We start from the raw sequence: 13,512 nt of genomic DNA on the forward strand, positions 1-13,512 counted from the left end.
GTGGATCCTTAACTACTAGCTCTACGCACACAGTGCTCTCTCCACCACGGAATACTGGTGATCACAGTAAAGTGAGCTGGGAGTGGTGCCAAACACCTTCAGTCCAGCACTTGGGAGTTTGAGAGAGGCAGATCTCTGTGAGTTCAAGGCCAGCCTGGTCCATAGAAGTTTCAGGACAGCCAAGGTTAGAGAGAAAAACCCTGTCTCAAACAAACAAACAAACAAAAGACAGTTAAAACATTTTGCAGCATTGAGGTTTAACGGAGTCTTGTTAACCCTTTAATTGAACTGTAACAGACAGTTTCTGAGAAGTTGCAAGAAATGTGCTCGCTTACTAAGTCTTGGGTAATCAACAAAATAAAAGGGAGAGGACTCCCAGAGCACGGAGCACGCAGAGCTAGTTCACCAGCGCTGCCTCACTCCTGTGCCAATGAATCAGAGAGTAGGTTAAAACCAATGCTCACAGACAGAGAACCCCTTCACAGTTTTGGCTCAGTCTCTGCCTTCTGTATATAAAAGTCCTACTAGTGCCTCTATTAAATGAACATTTAACATTTACTGTTTTGTTTATAATGCTTAAAACAGTAATGTTTGGCCTTGTCAGCTTACAAAATAAATCAGAGATGTCCCACAGTTGAGAAACATGCCCCAGGAAATATCTGTACTAGACAGAGGCGTCCCTTATATAGGCCTTCTAGAGACTATAGCCATCAGCAGAGTCCGGCCATGTTAGACAGAGGACACTAACAGCCTTACCTAGACACCTGCAAAGGGCTTTACCAGTGCCTTAAGAAATGCCAAAAGATCTTTATTTAGCTATTCCATTGGTTAGTTTTAGTGAGCATTATGCCATATTACTGGTTGAAAAAATAATCAAAATAAAAACTGTTCAACATTAGCTAAGAAGCACAAAATAAAAACAAGTGTTCTCCATTTACCGCAATCCAAATTCTCAGCTCCCTGGATCTATTTACAATTAGAACATTAAGCAATATGACAGGGGACAATAAAGTGTGATTTATATAATCATTTTCCAAATTAAGGCTCTCTATTTTATTTTGAGGCATGATTTACGGCTGAGAGTGGTGGTGTGCACTAAGTCACTATAGCCCTTGGGAGGAAACAGTCACAGGCCGGCCTGGATTGTGCAGTTGCTCCCAGGCTGGCCTGAGATATGAGACCCATCTCAAGCAACAACAACAAAGATAGATTATAATGTGATTGATCCTGAGTACTCATGTGTCACTTTAACCTCAAAAATTCACTACAGTCCACGTATCAGAACACCGCCATACTCATCCAGTAAACTACTGAGGCACCTGAAACAGCTCCCAGTCTCCCACTCCAACCTCTATAACAACTCTCCATTCAGAACAGCTAGAATCATCCCTTGCAAAATGGAACCCTGACTGTGTTATTCTTCTCTTCAAATCCACCAATAAAACCCTTGAAAGAATATCTCACCCAGCCTTCTGCCCACTGCCCTGTTCACCCTCCCTTAGACTGAAGCTAGTTTAGCATTTGACAGAGGAAAGCAAGTTTGTGAATATGGGAAGAATAGTGGGCAGGCCGGGGCAGAATCAGTCAGACCCCTAGAGATAGGGCTAACCAATCAAAGTAAACTGACACTGGAATTCCCCCTAACTGATAATAAAAGCTGGGCCTGCAGGTACACTAGGGGTCTCCATTCCCAAACGGGGAGACCCCTGCATGCAGGAAACTTGGCTGAATAAATGTTCTTTGTTTATGCATACTAATTGTGTCTGGGGTATCATTCTTCAGTCATTCTTGGACCCTAAGAGAGTAAGCCAAGATGAGCAAGCCAGTAAGTAGCATTCCTCCCTAGTTTCTGCATCAGTTCCTACTTCCAGGTTCCTGACTTGCTTGAGTTCCTGTCCTGACTTCCTTCAATTATGAACAGTGATGTGGGAAGAGTAAGCCAAAAAAACCCTTTCCTACCCAAAGGAAATGGTGATTCATCGCAATAAAACTCTAATGTCTTCTTACTTTCTACATACTAATAAATACACATACAAATAAATAAGATCGTAAAACAAATAAATGGGTAAATGAAACAGTTACATAGTAATGGTTGTTATGAAGAAACTAGATCAGGCAAACTGGATGGAGACATAGGGTCAGGATAGAGTACAGGCACAGCTCTTGCGGGCAGTTTGACTCTAAAGCCACTCTTAATCTATATTCTAGTTACGAGGTATTCGAGTTATTTGAAATGGTATTCTAGAAGCCAGGATAAACCAACATATGACAGGCAACAACTGGTGCCTAGGCCCAGGAGCAGCTGGGTAACTGCAAAGACCCCATGGAACAGGAAGTCTCAACAAGTGGTGACTAGCCTAGAGCTTGCTGGCCTAAGGCAGGCAGGTAAGCACCAACCAAGTCACTGCAGTGCCTCACTGTTTCAATCCTTCCTTCCCTATCTGATACCTTGAGCCACTGTCATCTCACCAACTGGGTAGATACATCTGCAGTTTAAGTAAGGTCCCATCACCAAGGGCCAAAGTACAGCAAAGTACTTCTCACTCACTAAAAAGGTGAGATCTTAAAATGGAAGCTTGGTTGGTTGGTTGGTTTTTAAATGTGAACCCAGTAGTTTACTAGACTGTTTCAGGATTCAGACTCCTCTGTACTTACTTTTCTGGCCCACAATAAAGCACCTGACTGTCAAGAGCATTTTGGAAGGTTCAAGTCTGACTTGGGTTGTTTAGTGGATGAGATTCCCATCAGAAATGGGGGTTCTTTCAAGATATGATGACTGAATGGTCAGCATAGAAAAAGGTGTCTAGCCGGCAACTGACAGCATTGCTCACACACACAAGAAGGGAGAATAATATAGCCGGGTGAGAATTACAGGTCACACCTTTAATCCCAGTACTCAAGAGGCAGAGGCAGGTGGATCTCTGTGAGTTCAAAGGCAGCCTGGTCTACAGAGTGAGACCCTGTCTTGAAAAAACAAAAACAAAGCAAAAAAAACTACTTACAGAGAAGTAATGGAAGACAAAGTGTGAACACAGAGTCCGAAGGGTCACGGACTCTACCTGAAGAAATGTAACCCTCATTAGGGAAGTGACTGGCACTGCACAGTGATTGCCACACTTGACATGACTCAGTCTGGGGCCAGGCATATCACAGAAGAAGACGTGACTGCCAACCAACCCCAGTTGGAAGCAGAACACAGGCAACAACAAAAATTATGGAGGAGGATTCAGAGGCATTAGCCAGTCAGTAAATGTAGGAGGCAGAGAATACTCTGAAGCACCAAGAGAGAATGAAGAAAAATACTGAAGTCAAAGAAAGCGAGACTGAGTTCTCAAAGAGCTGAGAAACTGTGCTTGGCACACGGAGCTATGTTCTGGACTATCATCCTGCTGGTCATTCTATAAGGAGCTGAACACACATCTGTCACGACTAAAGACTAGGATACAACAGGTGTGATGACTGGATGTAAAATGTTGATCTCCTTGGAGACTGAAACTGAAAGAATAAAAAATGCAGCTAAGAAGTCAGAAGTTTAAAAAAGCCCTAAATACCTCAAATTCCAGACCCTGCCCTCAACCTGTAAGTAAAAGGTCACATTTCTCAAGCCTGCTCCCCCAGGATCCAGATAAAAGGGTGTAAGATAAGGCCATTAGATAGGTGATCTTGACCTAGTAAAGATAAGAGGAAGCTTCTCCCAGGAACAGCTGACCATAAAGTTAGATTAAAATCTTAGAGAACAACCTTGAGAAGCAGGAAGCTTCTAGGAACTAGCGGACAAGAAGCTTCTCCTAGTGATTTTCCAATGACGCCATCTCTGCCCCCTTGGGTTGTGGCTTCTTCCTTTAAATACCCTTTCTCCCAGCCTCTCAGGGTCGACACCTCTGTCTCCTGCGTGGGATACGCGTCGGCCCGGAGATCTCTGTAATAGGTGTCCGTAATGAACCTCGCCTTTGCGTATTACATCCAAAATGGTCTCTCTGTGTCTGGGGTCTGAGATTTCCCGAGACTTGAGTAAGGGTCTCTCTTCAGGGATCTTTCAAAATGATGACCTCCCTTTATATTAATAATGGAGACCAATGAGAACCAAAACAGGGAAGGTGGCTAAGAACACTAAGAATGCATACAAAGTAGAATCATACAAGCTGAGACAAAAAAGAAAGTGTGTGTACACACACAAGCACACATGCATGCACACATGCATGCACACATGCGGGAGATGGCCCAATGGTTAAGAGCACTTGCTTCTCTTTATGAGGATATAAATTCAGTGCCAGCATGCTCATCAGGTGCCTCACGCCTGCCTGTGGCTTCAGAGCCAATGTCCTCTTCCAGCCTCAGCACACACATGGAGACACTCAAACATATACATAAAACATAAATAAATTAAATTAAAAAAATGATTTTAATAGCCTTGGAAGATCTCTACAGACTACTTCCTGGAATCTCCAAGTATGTTAGCTCACTGGGCTGGCAATGGAGAATGAAAGTTTCAGACTATGCTAATGTTCTTAATCAGTTGATCTTATATTAAGGAGATTACCCTGAATTATCCATGTCACTTCAATGCCATCATAAGAACCTTTAAAATGGCCAAACGAAGCAGAAAAGACTGTCATGGTGTGAGAAGAATCGTACCCATTCTTGCTGGCCTTTAAGAAAGAAAAGGGGAATAAGCCAAGGAATTTGTATAGCCTGAAAGTGAACGGATTCTCCTTTGAAGCCTTTGTGAAGGAACATATCCCTACCAACATTATGATTTTTAGCACAATGTGATGTCTAAACTACAGAACTGTAGGAAAATATCTTTTTGTTCTTTTAAACAAATAAATTGGTGGTAATTTGTTGAGGCAACCGTAGAACAAATAATACAATAATTTGAAAATATGGAAACAATCCTTGAATTGTTAAATTCTTAAAGACCATTAGAAAAGTGGGGCGATGCCTCAGTGGATAAAACCCTGCTGCAGGAGCATAAAGCCCAGCAATCGGATCTCCAGCACCCACACACAAAAGCTGAGCAGGCATGGCAGCCTATCTGTAATCCCAGCACTTAGAAAAAGGAGGTAGGAGATCCCCAGGGCAAGCTGGCTATCTAAACTAGCCACGTCAGCAAGAAACCCTGCATCTGGAAATAAGGCAGAGAACCACCTACAGCCTCCATGCACACGTGTCCACACACTTATACATATATGTGAACAAATACAATGGTGTTGTAAAATGCTGTCTTTTATGCCGCTTTAGGACCGGAACTGTAGTGCCCCAAGATATCTGGTAGATATATTGCCAGAAGCACACATCCCAATTCCTCGGCGGTCTCTAGTCACCACACACTTTCTTACACTTAAATGGCTACATGAAAGACCACACAACACAATAACCTTTGATTCAATTGATAAATACAATTGCCCACCTAAACATACAAAGCCCAATACACATCCAGCCCTTAACAACATTCATAACAACCTGTAAAGATACAGTGTGGAATCTTAACATCAGCTTCCGTGTTGCCCCATGGCTACTCTGCTTTTTCTCCTCTCTCCTCCTCTTCCCTTAAACTTTTCTCCCGCCCTTCCTTCCTGCTCGTCCAATGACAGGCCTCGTTCTATCCTGTACTGGCCCTTACCTGTACTTTACAAATCAAATGGGGAGAAGGTTCTAAAGAAGTCACCTGAGTCCTGAGTACACCACTAGGCTGCAGACCTTGGGGCAGCCAAATTAGCATCAAAATACAGATAACTCCAGGGCAAACCACAATACAACATGTTGAAGAAGAGAAGAAGGAGAAATAGAAGCTGTCAGGAGCATCTGACAAGATCTGTTTAAGTCTGGCCTACATAGCAAGTTCAAGGCGAGCTTGGGAGATATTTTGAAATTCTGTCTCCAAAAGAAATAAAAGAAAAAAGGAAGGTCCACAGAAGTGGTATACACTTGCATAAGGAAGTTATTTCAGCTCATGGTTCCAGAGGATAAGAGTCCATCATAATGAGGAGGGGAGGAAATAAAACAGCAGGCAAAACTGAGAGTTCACAGCCTTCATCCCAAGCAGGAAACCGAGGGAGCAAGTAGGAAGAAGGGTGGGTCTATGAATACTCAGAGCCGGAACCAGATAATGTATTTCCTCCAGCCAGGCTCACCCTCCAAAGGTTCCACCTACAGCACCACTAACCAGGAACAAAGTGTCCAAACACCGTTGTCTTTGGGGAATATTTCTAATTCAAACTACCACAATGCTCATGAGCCAGACTGTCTAGGGCTGGCTTCAGTTCTGTTATGTACTAACTGTGAGATTGGGTAGGCATCTGTTCTCTGTGTGTAGATTTTCTCACAATACTAGCATTCATATCTTAGGGTAGCTATAAGGACTAAGTGAAACGTCACATATAAAGTGATGAAAATGTCGCCTGGGCAGTAGTAGTGCTCCATAGAGCCAAAATGATAACCAACACCACTTGAAAAGAAGAGGGGGTCCATGTAAGTAAAGATTGACAGCTTATTTCACTTATACCTGGAGTATGAGGTCTCTCTAAAACCTTATAAAAATCTTTGTAACTTTTACTCAGTATTTGACAAATTAGAATTGAAGGAATTTTGGACAGTTTATGCAGCTATTTTTGTTCTGTGGTGTAAGAGGTTAGACCAAGTACCTATCACAAAGGTTATAAGCTTGTAACTGATCTCGTATTCAAAGCACTTAGACAGGGTGTACACCCTGCAGCATCTCAGTAATTATTGGCTTTCCTCCTTTTACCGTTGAGTTTCTGAAGGAAGCTAGAGTTTGATCTCAGGACACTTAGGTTAGGGGCGCAGTAAGGGCTAATAACAAATTAATCCACACTTTGCCTGTATGTCTTGGGTGACATTTACAGATATGCTAAAGAGCTTTCCCTGTGTCTCTTCCTAACTTTCCTGATCCTCAGTCTGTGGCCTAACAAGGAGACAAACATCTTCATTTAGGTTTCTAACCTTTATCTTTTGCATTTTTCAGACATAGACCATTTTTCCCCCTCAAAGTAAGATACCAGAAACTTTCCAAATAATTTGGTATTCAAAAATTATTGAAAAATATTACTCTCCTCCATAACTTACTATAAAATCCTTCCCCTTACTTGCTTGTGCTTGCCTCTCTAAGGGGCAGAGGTTGTGATTATTATTGACAGATCAGTCTTTGTGAAAGGTGGGAGAAGCACCTGGCAGATGGCCTGGGCCGTGAGACTGGGCTGTAAGAGAGCCTTGGCCTCTGGGGATCCTGTTGACTGATGAATCTTTGTGCCACTACCACTATCAAAACGACAAAGTTGCATTCATAGACTATACAGTAATCAGATACCAAAAGGTCCTCCATACGTTATGTCTGGGGTTGACACAAAGTGGTTTGCCACTGAAATTTTAAAAACAAACCCAAAGCGATTATTTTTTGTTGATACAATCTCAAAGATAAATTTTTAATGAATTCCTCGTACATTTTCACATTTGTAGATAGTAGTAAATGATTAATAACTATGGAAAAATATTTTCTAAGTCAAAGTTATATGACTCTTGAAAAATGTGCAACAGATGACAGATTTATCACAAAGTAAAACTGGGAATAAGGATACAATATAATATGGCAAAATATCACAAATTTCCAAAATCTTTAATATTAAGATGCCAACACTACACTTGAAAGAAAATCTTTACTACTAACATGTTAACTGTCCATTTGAAGGAAACTTGGGTTACTGTACTGGGCTAAGAGAAGGGTGAAGAAGGTGGGCAGAGGTGGCACAGACCTTAAATCCCAGCTCCTGGGAAGCAGAGACAGGTGGGACTCCTGAGTCCAAGGCCAGCTTAGTGTACAAACTGAGTTCTAGGACAGCTAAGATGACTCAGGGAAACCTTGTCTTAAAAATAAAAACAACACAACCACAAAAAGAACACATATTCATCTTATTCATGTTTTTTTCTTTTTCTTCATAATCAATTATTATACACACACAATGGAGAAACCCTTACAAAACAAAATGATGTTCCTATTTTCAGGAGCCATGATAGCTTTAGAGGAATATCCAAACACAATAAAACCAGGGCAGGGGAGATTGTTTTAGCTCACCCCATGCTGGCCACCCAAGCATGAGAGCCTGACCCTGGGAAGGGCGGGGGGAGGGAGAGAGAGAGAGAGAGGGAGAGGGAGAGGGAGAGGGAGAGGGAGAGGGAGAGAGGGAGAGGGAGAGAGGGAGAGGGAGAGGGGGAGAGGGAGAGGGGGAGAGAGAGAGAGAGAGAGAGAGAGAGAGAGAGAGAGAGAGAGAGAGAGAGAGAAAACGAGCACGCCAAGGGGAGGCATAACACTCTCTGCTCACAAGCCTAGCCTAAAGGGAGAAAGAGCCCCAGGTTCCAAAGACAAGACCCTGTTTCAAAGATAAAAAGTCCCAGAGGAACAACACCCAAGGCTGACTCCTGGCCTCCGCACATACACAAATATTCCCCTTCTGATAACACACACTGCAGGAAAAGTTACAGTAAGTTACACAAGGAAGTTAGCAAACATGAGAGTTAGGTTGAATTTGGTACCAGAAGTGAAAAAAATGAATCCCAAGCTGAAGAGATGGCTCAGCAGTTAAAAGCACTGACTGCTCTTCTGAAGGTCCTGAGTTCAAGTCCCAGCAACCACATGGTGGCTCACAACCATCTGTAATGGGATCTAATGCCCTCTTCTGGTGTGTCTGAAGATAGCTATGGTGTACTCATATACATAAAATAAATAATTCTTTAAAAAAAAAAAGGGGGGGATCCCAAAAGATGAGTTATGGAACTGAAGATCATGTTACACAAAACAGCTAGACTCACAGAGACATATACTACCCATTTTTCCCTCATGCAGAACTTAGATTTATTTACGAGGGCATGGGAGGAGGGAAGAAGGGTTCTATTTGAAAAGAGGGCAGTGAATGTGAGCATGGCAAATATGGATAAAAATCTCATAATGAAGCTCAACATCTTTAGCTTAACACTTTATAAGGTACTCTGTGAAAACTTAACAGAAAATACTATTAAAACTGTTAAAACTTGAAAACTATTTTATATACGGCAGCAGATGGTACCCATAAGTCCGAAAGCAACTTGAAAGCACCCAGACCCAAGTGCCACGTCATATACAAAATATTGTCGATTTTATTTTACTCTGTAGTAAACACTCTCTCAAATAGTTTGCTAGAGACTCTAAAAGTAACTATTTAATACTGTTTTGAGACCTCAAAAAAGGCTCTCAATATGATTTTTGCATGCATGGCGGTTTTGTTTTGCTCAATCTGGTAAATGTCAGTATTCTTACACTGTAATCTCAATCTTGTATCCTATGCAACACGAACAGCTCTGTGGAGGCCACAGGATTGCCCACTTCCACTCTGGTCCCTGCCCTTACCAACTGTGGGTTTTAAGAAAGTCAACACCTGCTCAGAGATCTTCCCACAGATTATTCTCATTTAAATTTCTTTTGTCTTATTTTCAGTGATGTAACAGGTTCTTAAGATATCAACTAACATGTTCCCTAAATGGAATGATAGGTAGATAGCTAAAGAGAGCAAATACTAGGTGACTCACAAATGCCAGGACAGTGGGCAAGGAGCACTGAGTAGAAGCAGCAAACGCAGTAAGAAAACAAGTTCTTTGAGAATTAAAATGAAAACTTATGTGTATCCTATTATATAATTATTTAAATTTTAATATATATTTGTTATGAATAATAAGAGGTTTAATGAGATTTTCATGCACACATAGTATGTTTCTTATCACATTTCTCCCCACTGCCTGTTCAGCAGCTGTCCCACTGGTGCGGAACTGTGTGGCTGACAGTTAGCACACTGGCTACACAATTCCACAGGAGAGGCAGATCCTCCGGACGCTCGGGTCTTCACTAGCGGAGTTAAAGCATTTGTGAAGAAGGGCTTTGTTCAATGCATGTTGAAGTTGATTAAGTGAGAGCCGCAGGATTAGCTGTGACAACTAGGACAACTAGGAAGCTTTAACTTACTCATCACAAAACACATGCCCTCACACTACCTGGCCCTGTGTAAAAACCACTGCTGTTAGGTTTCCTCCCTTCAGCTTGATGTGTCTGTGATGGTTTTGTTTACACTTTTGAAATAGTAGCTCAGAATTATTTTAAATTCTGTTTTAAATCAAGGAGTATTACCGGACAGATTTCTTTCTTCTCAATTTAATTTGTTTTTAGTTTACAATAATACACTAATATAAAAATGAGTAAAGTATAACCAGTAAGACTCAGTAAACTCTATGTTCCCGTGTCACACACCCCAGCAGAAGAGAACTAAAGACTGCAGTTAGCAGTCCGTCTCGGGTCGCGAGCCCTTAGCAGACGGCTCGAGGAACCTGATGCTCACACCTTGTTTTCAACAAAACTGAAAATATCACACTGCCATTACTTCAAGATATGCAAGACTGATCTTCAAAATCTGCACTCAACTTCACTAAGAGAAATAATAACAAATACGGGTCCTTGGAGGAGGGCGCGTGTGTATATGGCACTGTGAAAACACTACCACTAAAGCTGCGTAAGAAAACCACATGTTTTAGAATTTCTGTGTTTAAGTTAGCAGTACCCAGAGACGATGAAAGCCAGTTACTAAAAGATTTACTGCTTGGTTAAAATTCAGTTTACAATTCAAAGGCATTTTAAAATCTCTGTGCTGTTATGAAGCTTTATGGAGTTTACAATGGAGATGAAAACAGAAATAAAAAGATCTGACAAACAGAAAATGCCGAAGATGTTTCCAGCATCACCAGTATGAAGCTCCCTCCCTCCGTTACGTGCTACCTTATTTCAACAGAACCGTCTTAGCTCCGGAACAGACAAATATGTTCCCCAGGGGCCTGTTCAAAATGTAAATGTTTTAACATGCAAATGTTTGTGGGACAAAGATGAACAGTTTATTTTTGTTTTATATATATTTTAAGTACATGGATGTTTTGCCTGCATATGTTTCAGGGTCATGTGTCTGATGCCCTCCAAGGCCAGAAGAGGGCACTGGAGTCCCTGAAACTAGCGTTACAGACAGTGCTGAGCCACTGGGATACTGACACTTGAACATGGGTCTCCTGGGGAGCAGCCACTGCCCGCTCGTCACTGCAGAGCCCTCTCTCCAGCCTCCTGTAATAGACAGCTTTAAAACCTCAAGTGTAAACCCACATGGGCAGCGATGATCCGAGGGAAAAGGTCCCCACAGACTTAGGGAGCAGCATTACTGGAGGTGTGGCCCTGTTTGGAGGAAGTGTGTCACTAGGGGTGGGCTTTGAGGTTTTCAGATACCAGGCCCAGGGTCACTTGCTTTCTTGCTGCCTGGGATCCAGATGTAGAACTCTCAGCTTCTCCAGTCCCATATTCACCTACGCCTCACCATGCTTCCCGCCATGATGATAATACACTAAACCTCTCAATTGTAAACCAACCCCAATTAAGTGTTTTCCTGTATAAGACTTGCCATAGGCATGAAGTCTCTTCACAGCAATAAAAATAACACAGGCAGAAATTTTTAATCACTACTCTAAAAAGCTAAAATACTGTCTGGCTTGTCGTACATGTTCAATAGATACTTATTATTATTATTATTATTATACTTGTCAAATTGTTAATTTGACAAGAATCTTTCATTTGAATAATGAATACAGGCTGTATTATAACATTATAAAGAGTTGCTAAGATGCAAAATGGGTAAAGAACATTTGCCCACAGTCTAAATAATTGAGTTTGATTGCTGGGACCCATGGTGGTCACACACGTGCACATGCATACACTGCCCCCATCAAACAAGCAAATAAGTAAATAAAATCTAAAAAGATTTCAAAATATTTGTATATAACTTTAACATTATTAGCCTCAACTCTTACCTATCAAATATTTTCCTTTTCCATCTGTGCCTAACCAGAGGCCTCTTTAAAATTCTTGTAACCTGCAGAGTGAGGCCCTTAGAGTGAGTCATAGGTTTTCACCTTTATTACTTCTGGGACTGTATGATACTTCCCAGGTCTGAAACTTATTCAAATGTTTAACTATAACTATAGAAAGAAAACGAGCCTACTGAAATAGACTGATAGAGGAAAGAATATTAAAATAAAATGTATTAAAATTATTATAGAAATTGTCACAAAAAATATAATTCTAGATTTTTCATAATTTTCTTACATCCTTTGAAATGTGTTTTCTAGTTCTCTGTTCAGTACTGTTTCATATCATTCCTAAATTTTTCTTTTCAAAGTCAGAGGTTTCATATAATAAACTGTAGTATGCCTCTCAAATTTTATATCAAAAGAGTGAATTTATTTTAAAATTATATTCTAAAGACTTCAGAGCTGGAATATTGGCTGAAAGAATGTTTATTGGGAAAGCCCCAGTGCTTGATAAACTAATACTGCAGCTTAAGTTACTCCAAGATCAGGAAAGTGAATTCATAGCATCTTACCAAGATACTTGTCATTATGATTTAGCTGTCCTTTGCAGAAAGAAGATTTAAAAGCCATTAACTTAATCTGGACATGGCGATACATGCCTTTAATTCCAGACACCAATCGCGGTGAGTTCAAGGCCAGCCAAGTCTACAGAGTGAGTTCCGGCACAGTAGGATACCCAGAGCTACAAAGAGAAACCCTGTCTCAAAAATCAAAACAAAGCCAAAGAGGCTTTGACTTACTGTCAAGTTTCGATCCCAGATCTGTATGCTTCCATTCTGGCAGGCAGCGGCCACAAGGTTCCCGTCTCTACTGTATGTACACGTGGTGGGAATGACCTTCTTACCCTGCATTGTCCGAGGTTTAAAAACACTTTTTTGCTTCTTTGGATTTTCAACCTCCCAGAGCCTCACAGTCCTAAAAAAGGAAGCATATAATTTATCAACAATAGCTTGAAGAATCAGGCCCATAAGTACTACTTTGTCTTTTACGGACTTTTTATACATTGTAAGAGTCTTATTTATTAATATTTATAGAAATAAAGTATAGAATTTGAATGATGTCATCAAATTGAAAGGCAAATGGCAGATTCCACTCCAGTCTGTCTATTACTTATAGTCAATGCACTGCTATAATGTAATGGATTCCAAGCTCTTCTGTGAATCTTGATAAGGAAGCAATCAGGCATAAGCCTCCTACTTAATGCGCAGTAATTTATAAATTTACAAGTGTCAGACAAAACCTTGTGCCTCTTGGAGTGAGGCAGAGCTCTCTGACTCCAGGCTTTCAGAGAACAACAAGTCGCAGCAGCCCAGGCCTGGGGCAGGGGCATGGTAAAGTGCCATGGAGGAGACTACAAAGTCATTAGACACAGGGAAACAAAGATGAGGTCAACACTTCCTGGTAGAAGCTATGCAGCCAAAAAGGGCACACTCAAATTCAGGGAGAACAAAATCTAAGAGTTTATGGCCAATGAAAATACAGTTAAAACAACCTGAAATCAAGGCCTTTCGAAATACATAAGCCTGAGAGGCTTGATTGCTCTCCGATGTGATACAAGATATGTTAAGGAAA

At 41.2% G+C, this 13,512-nt stretch overlaps 1 protein-coding gene across 3 annotated transcripts in view; it reads right to left on the bottom strand.

Moving 5' to 3' along the window:
- The window catches only part of Wdr70 (WD repeat domain 70), a 239,873-nt gene that overhangs the window by 85,613 nt on the left and 140,748 nt on the right, over nucleotides 1-13,512 (bottom strand). For all 3 annotated transcript variants that reach the window (NM_001013909.1, XM_039101944.2, XM_063281520.1), the window contains one exon: nucleotides 12,681-12,855. In NM_001013909.1, coding sequence (NP_001013931.1) covers nucleotides 12,681-12,855 — 175 coding nt within the window. The remainder of the gene's footprint in view (nucleotides 1-12,680; nucleotides 12,856-13,512) is intronic.

The sequence above is a fragment of the Rattus norvegicus genome, chromosome 2, assembly GCF_036323735.1.
Source record: "Rattus norvegicus strain BN/NHsdMcwi chromosome 2, GRCr8, whole genome shotgun sequence".
NCBI classification, from domain to species: domain Eukaryota; kingdom Metazoa; phylum Chordata; class Mammalia; order Rodentia; family Muridae; genus Rattus; species Rattus norvegicus.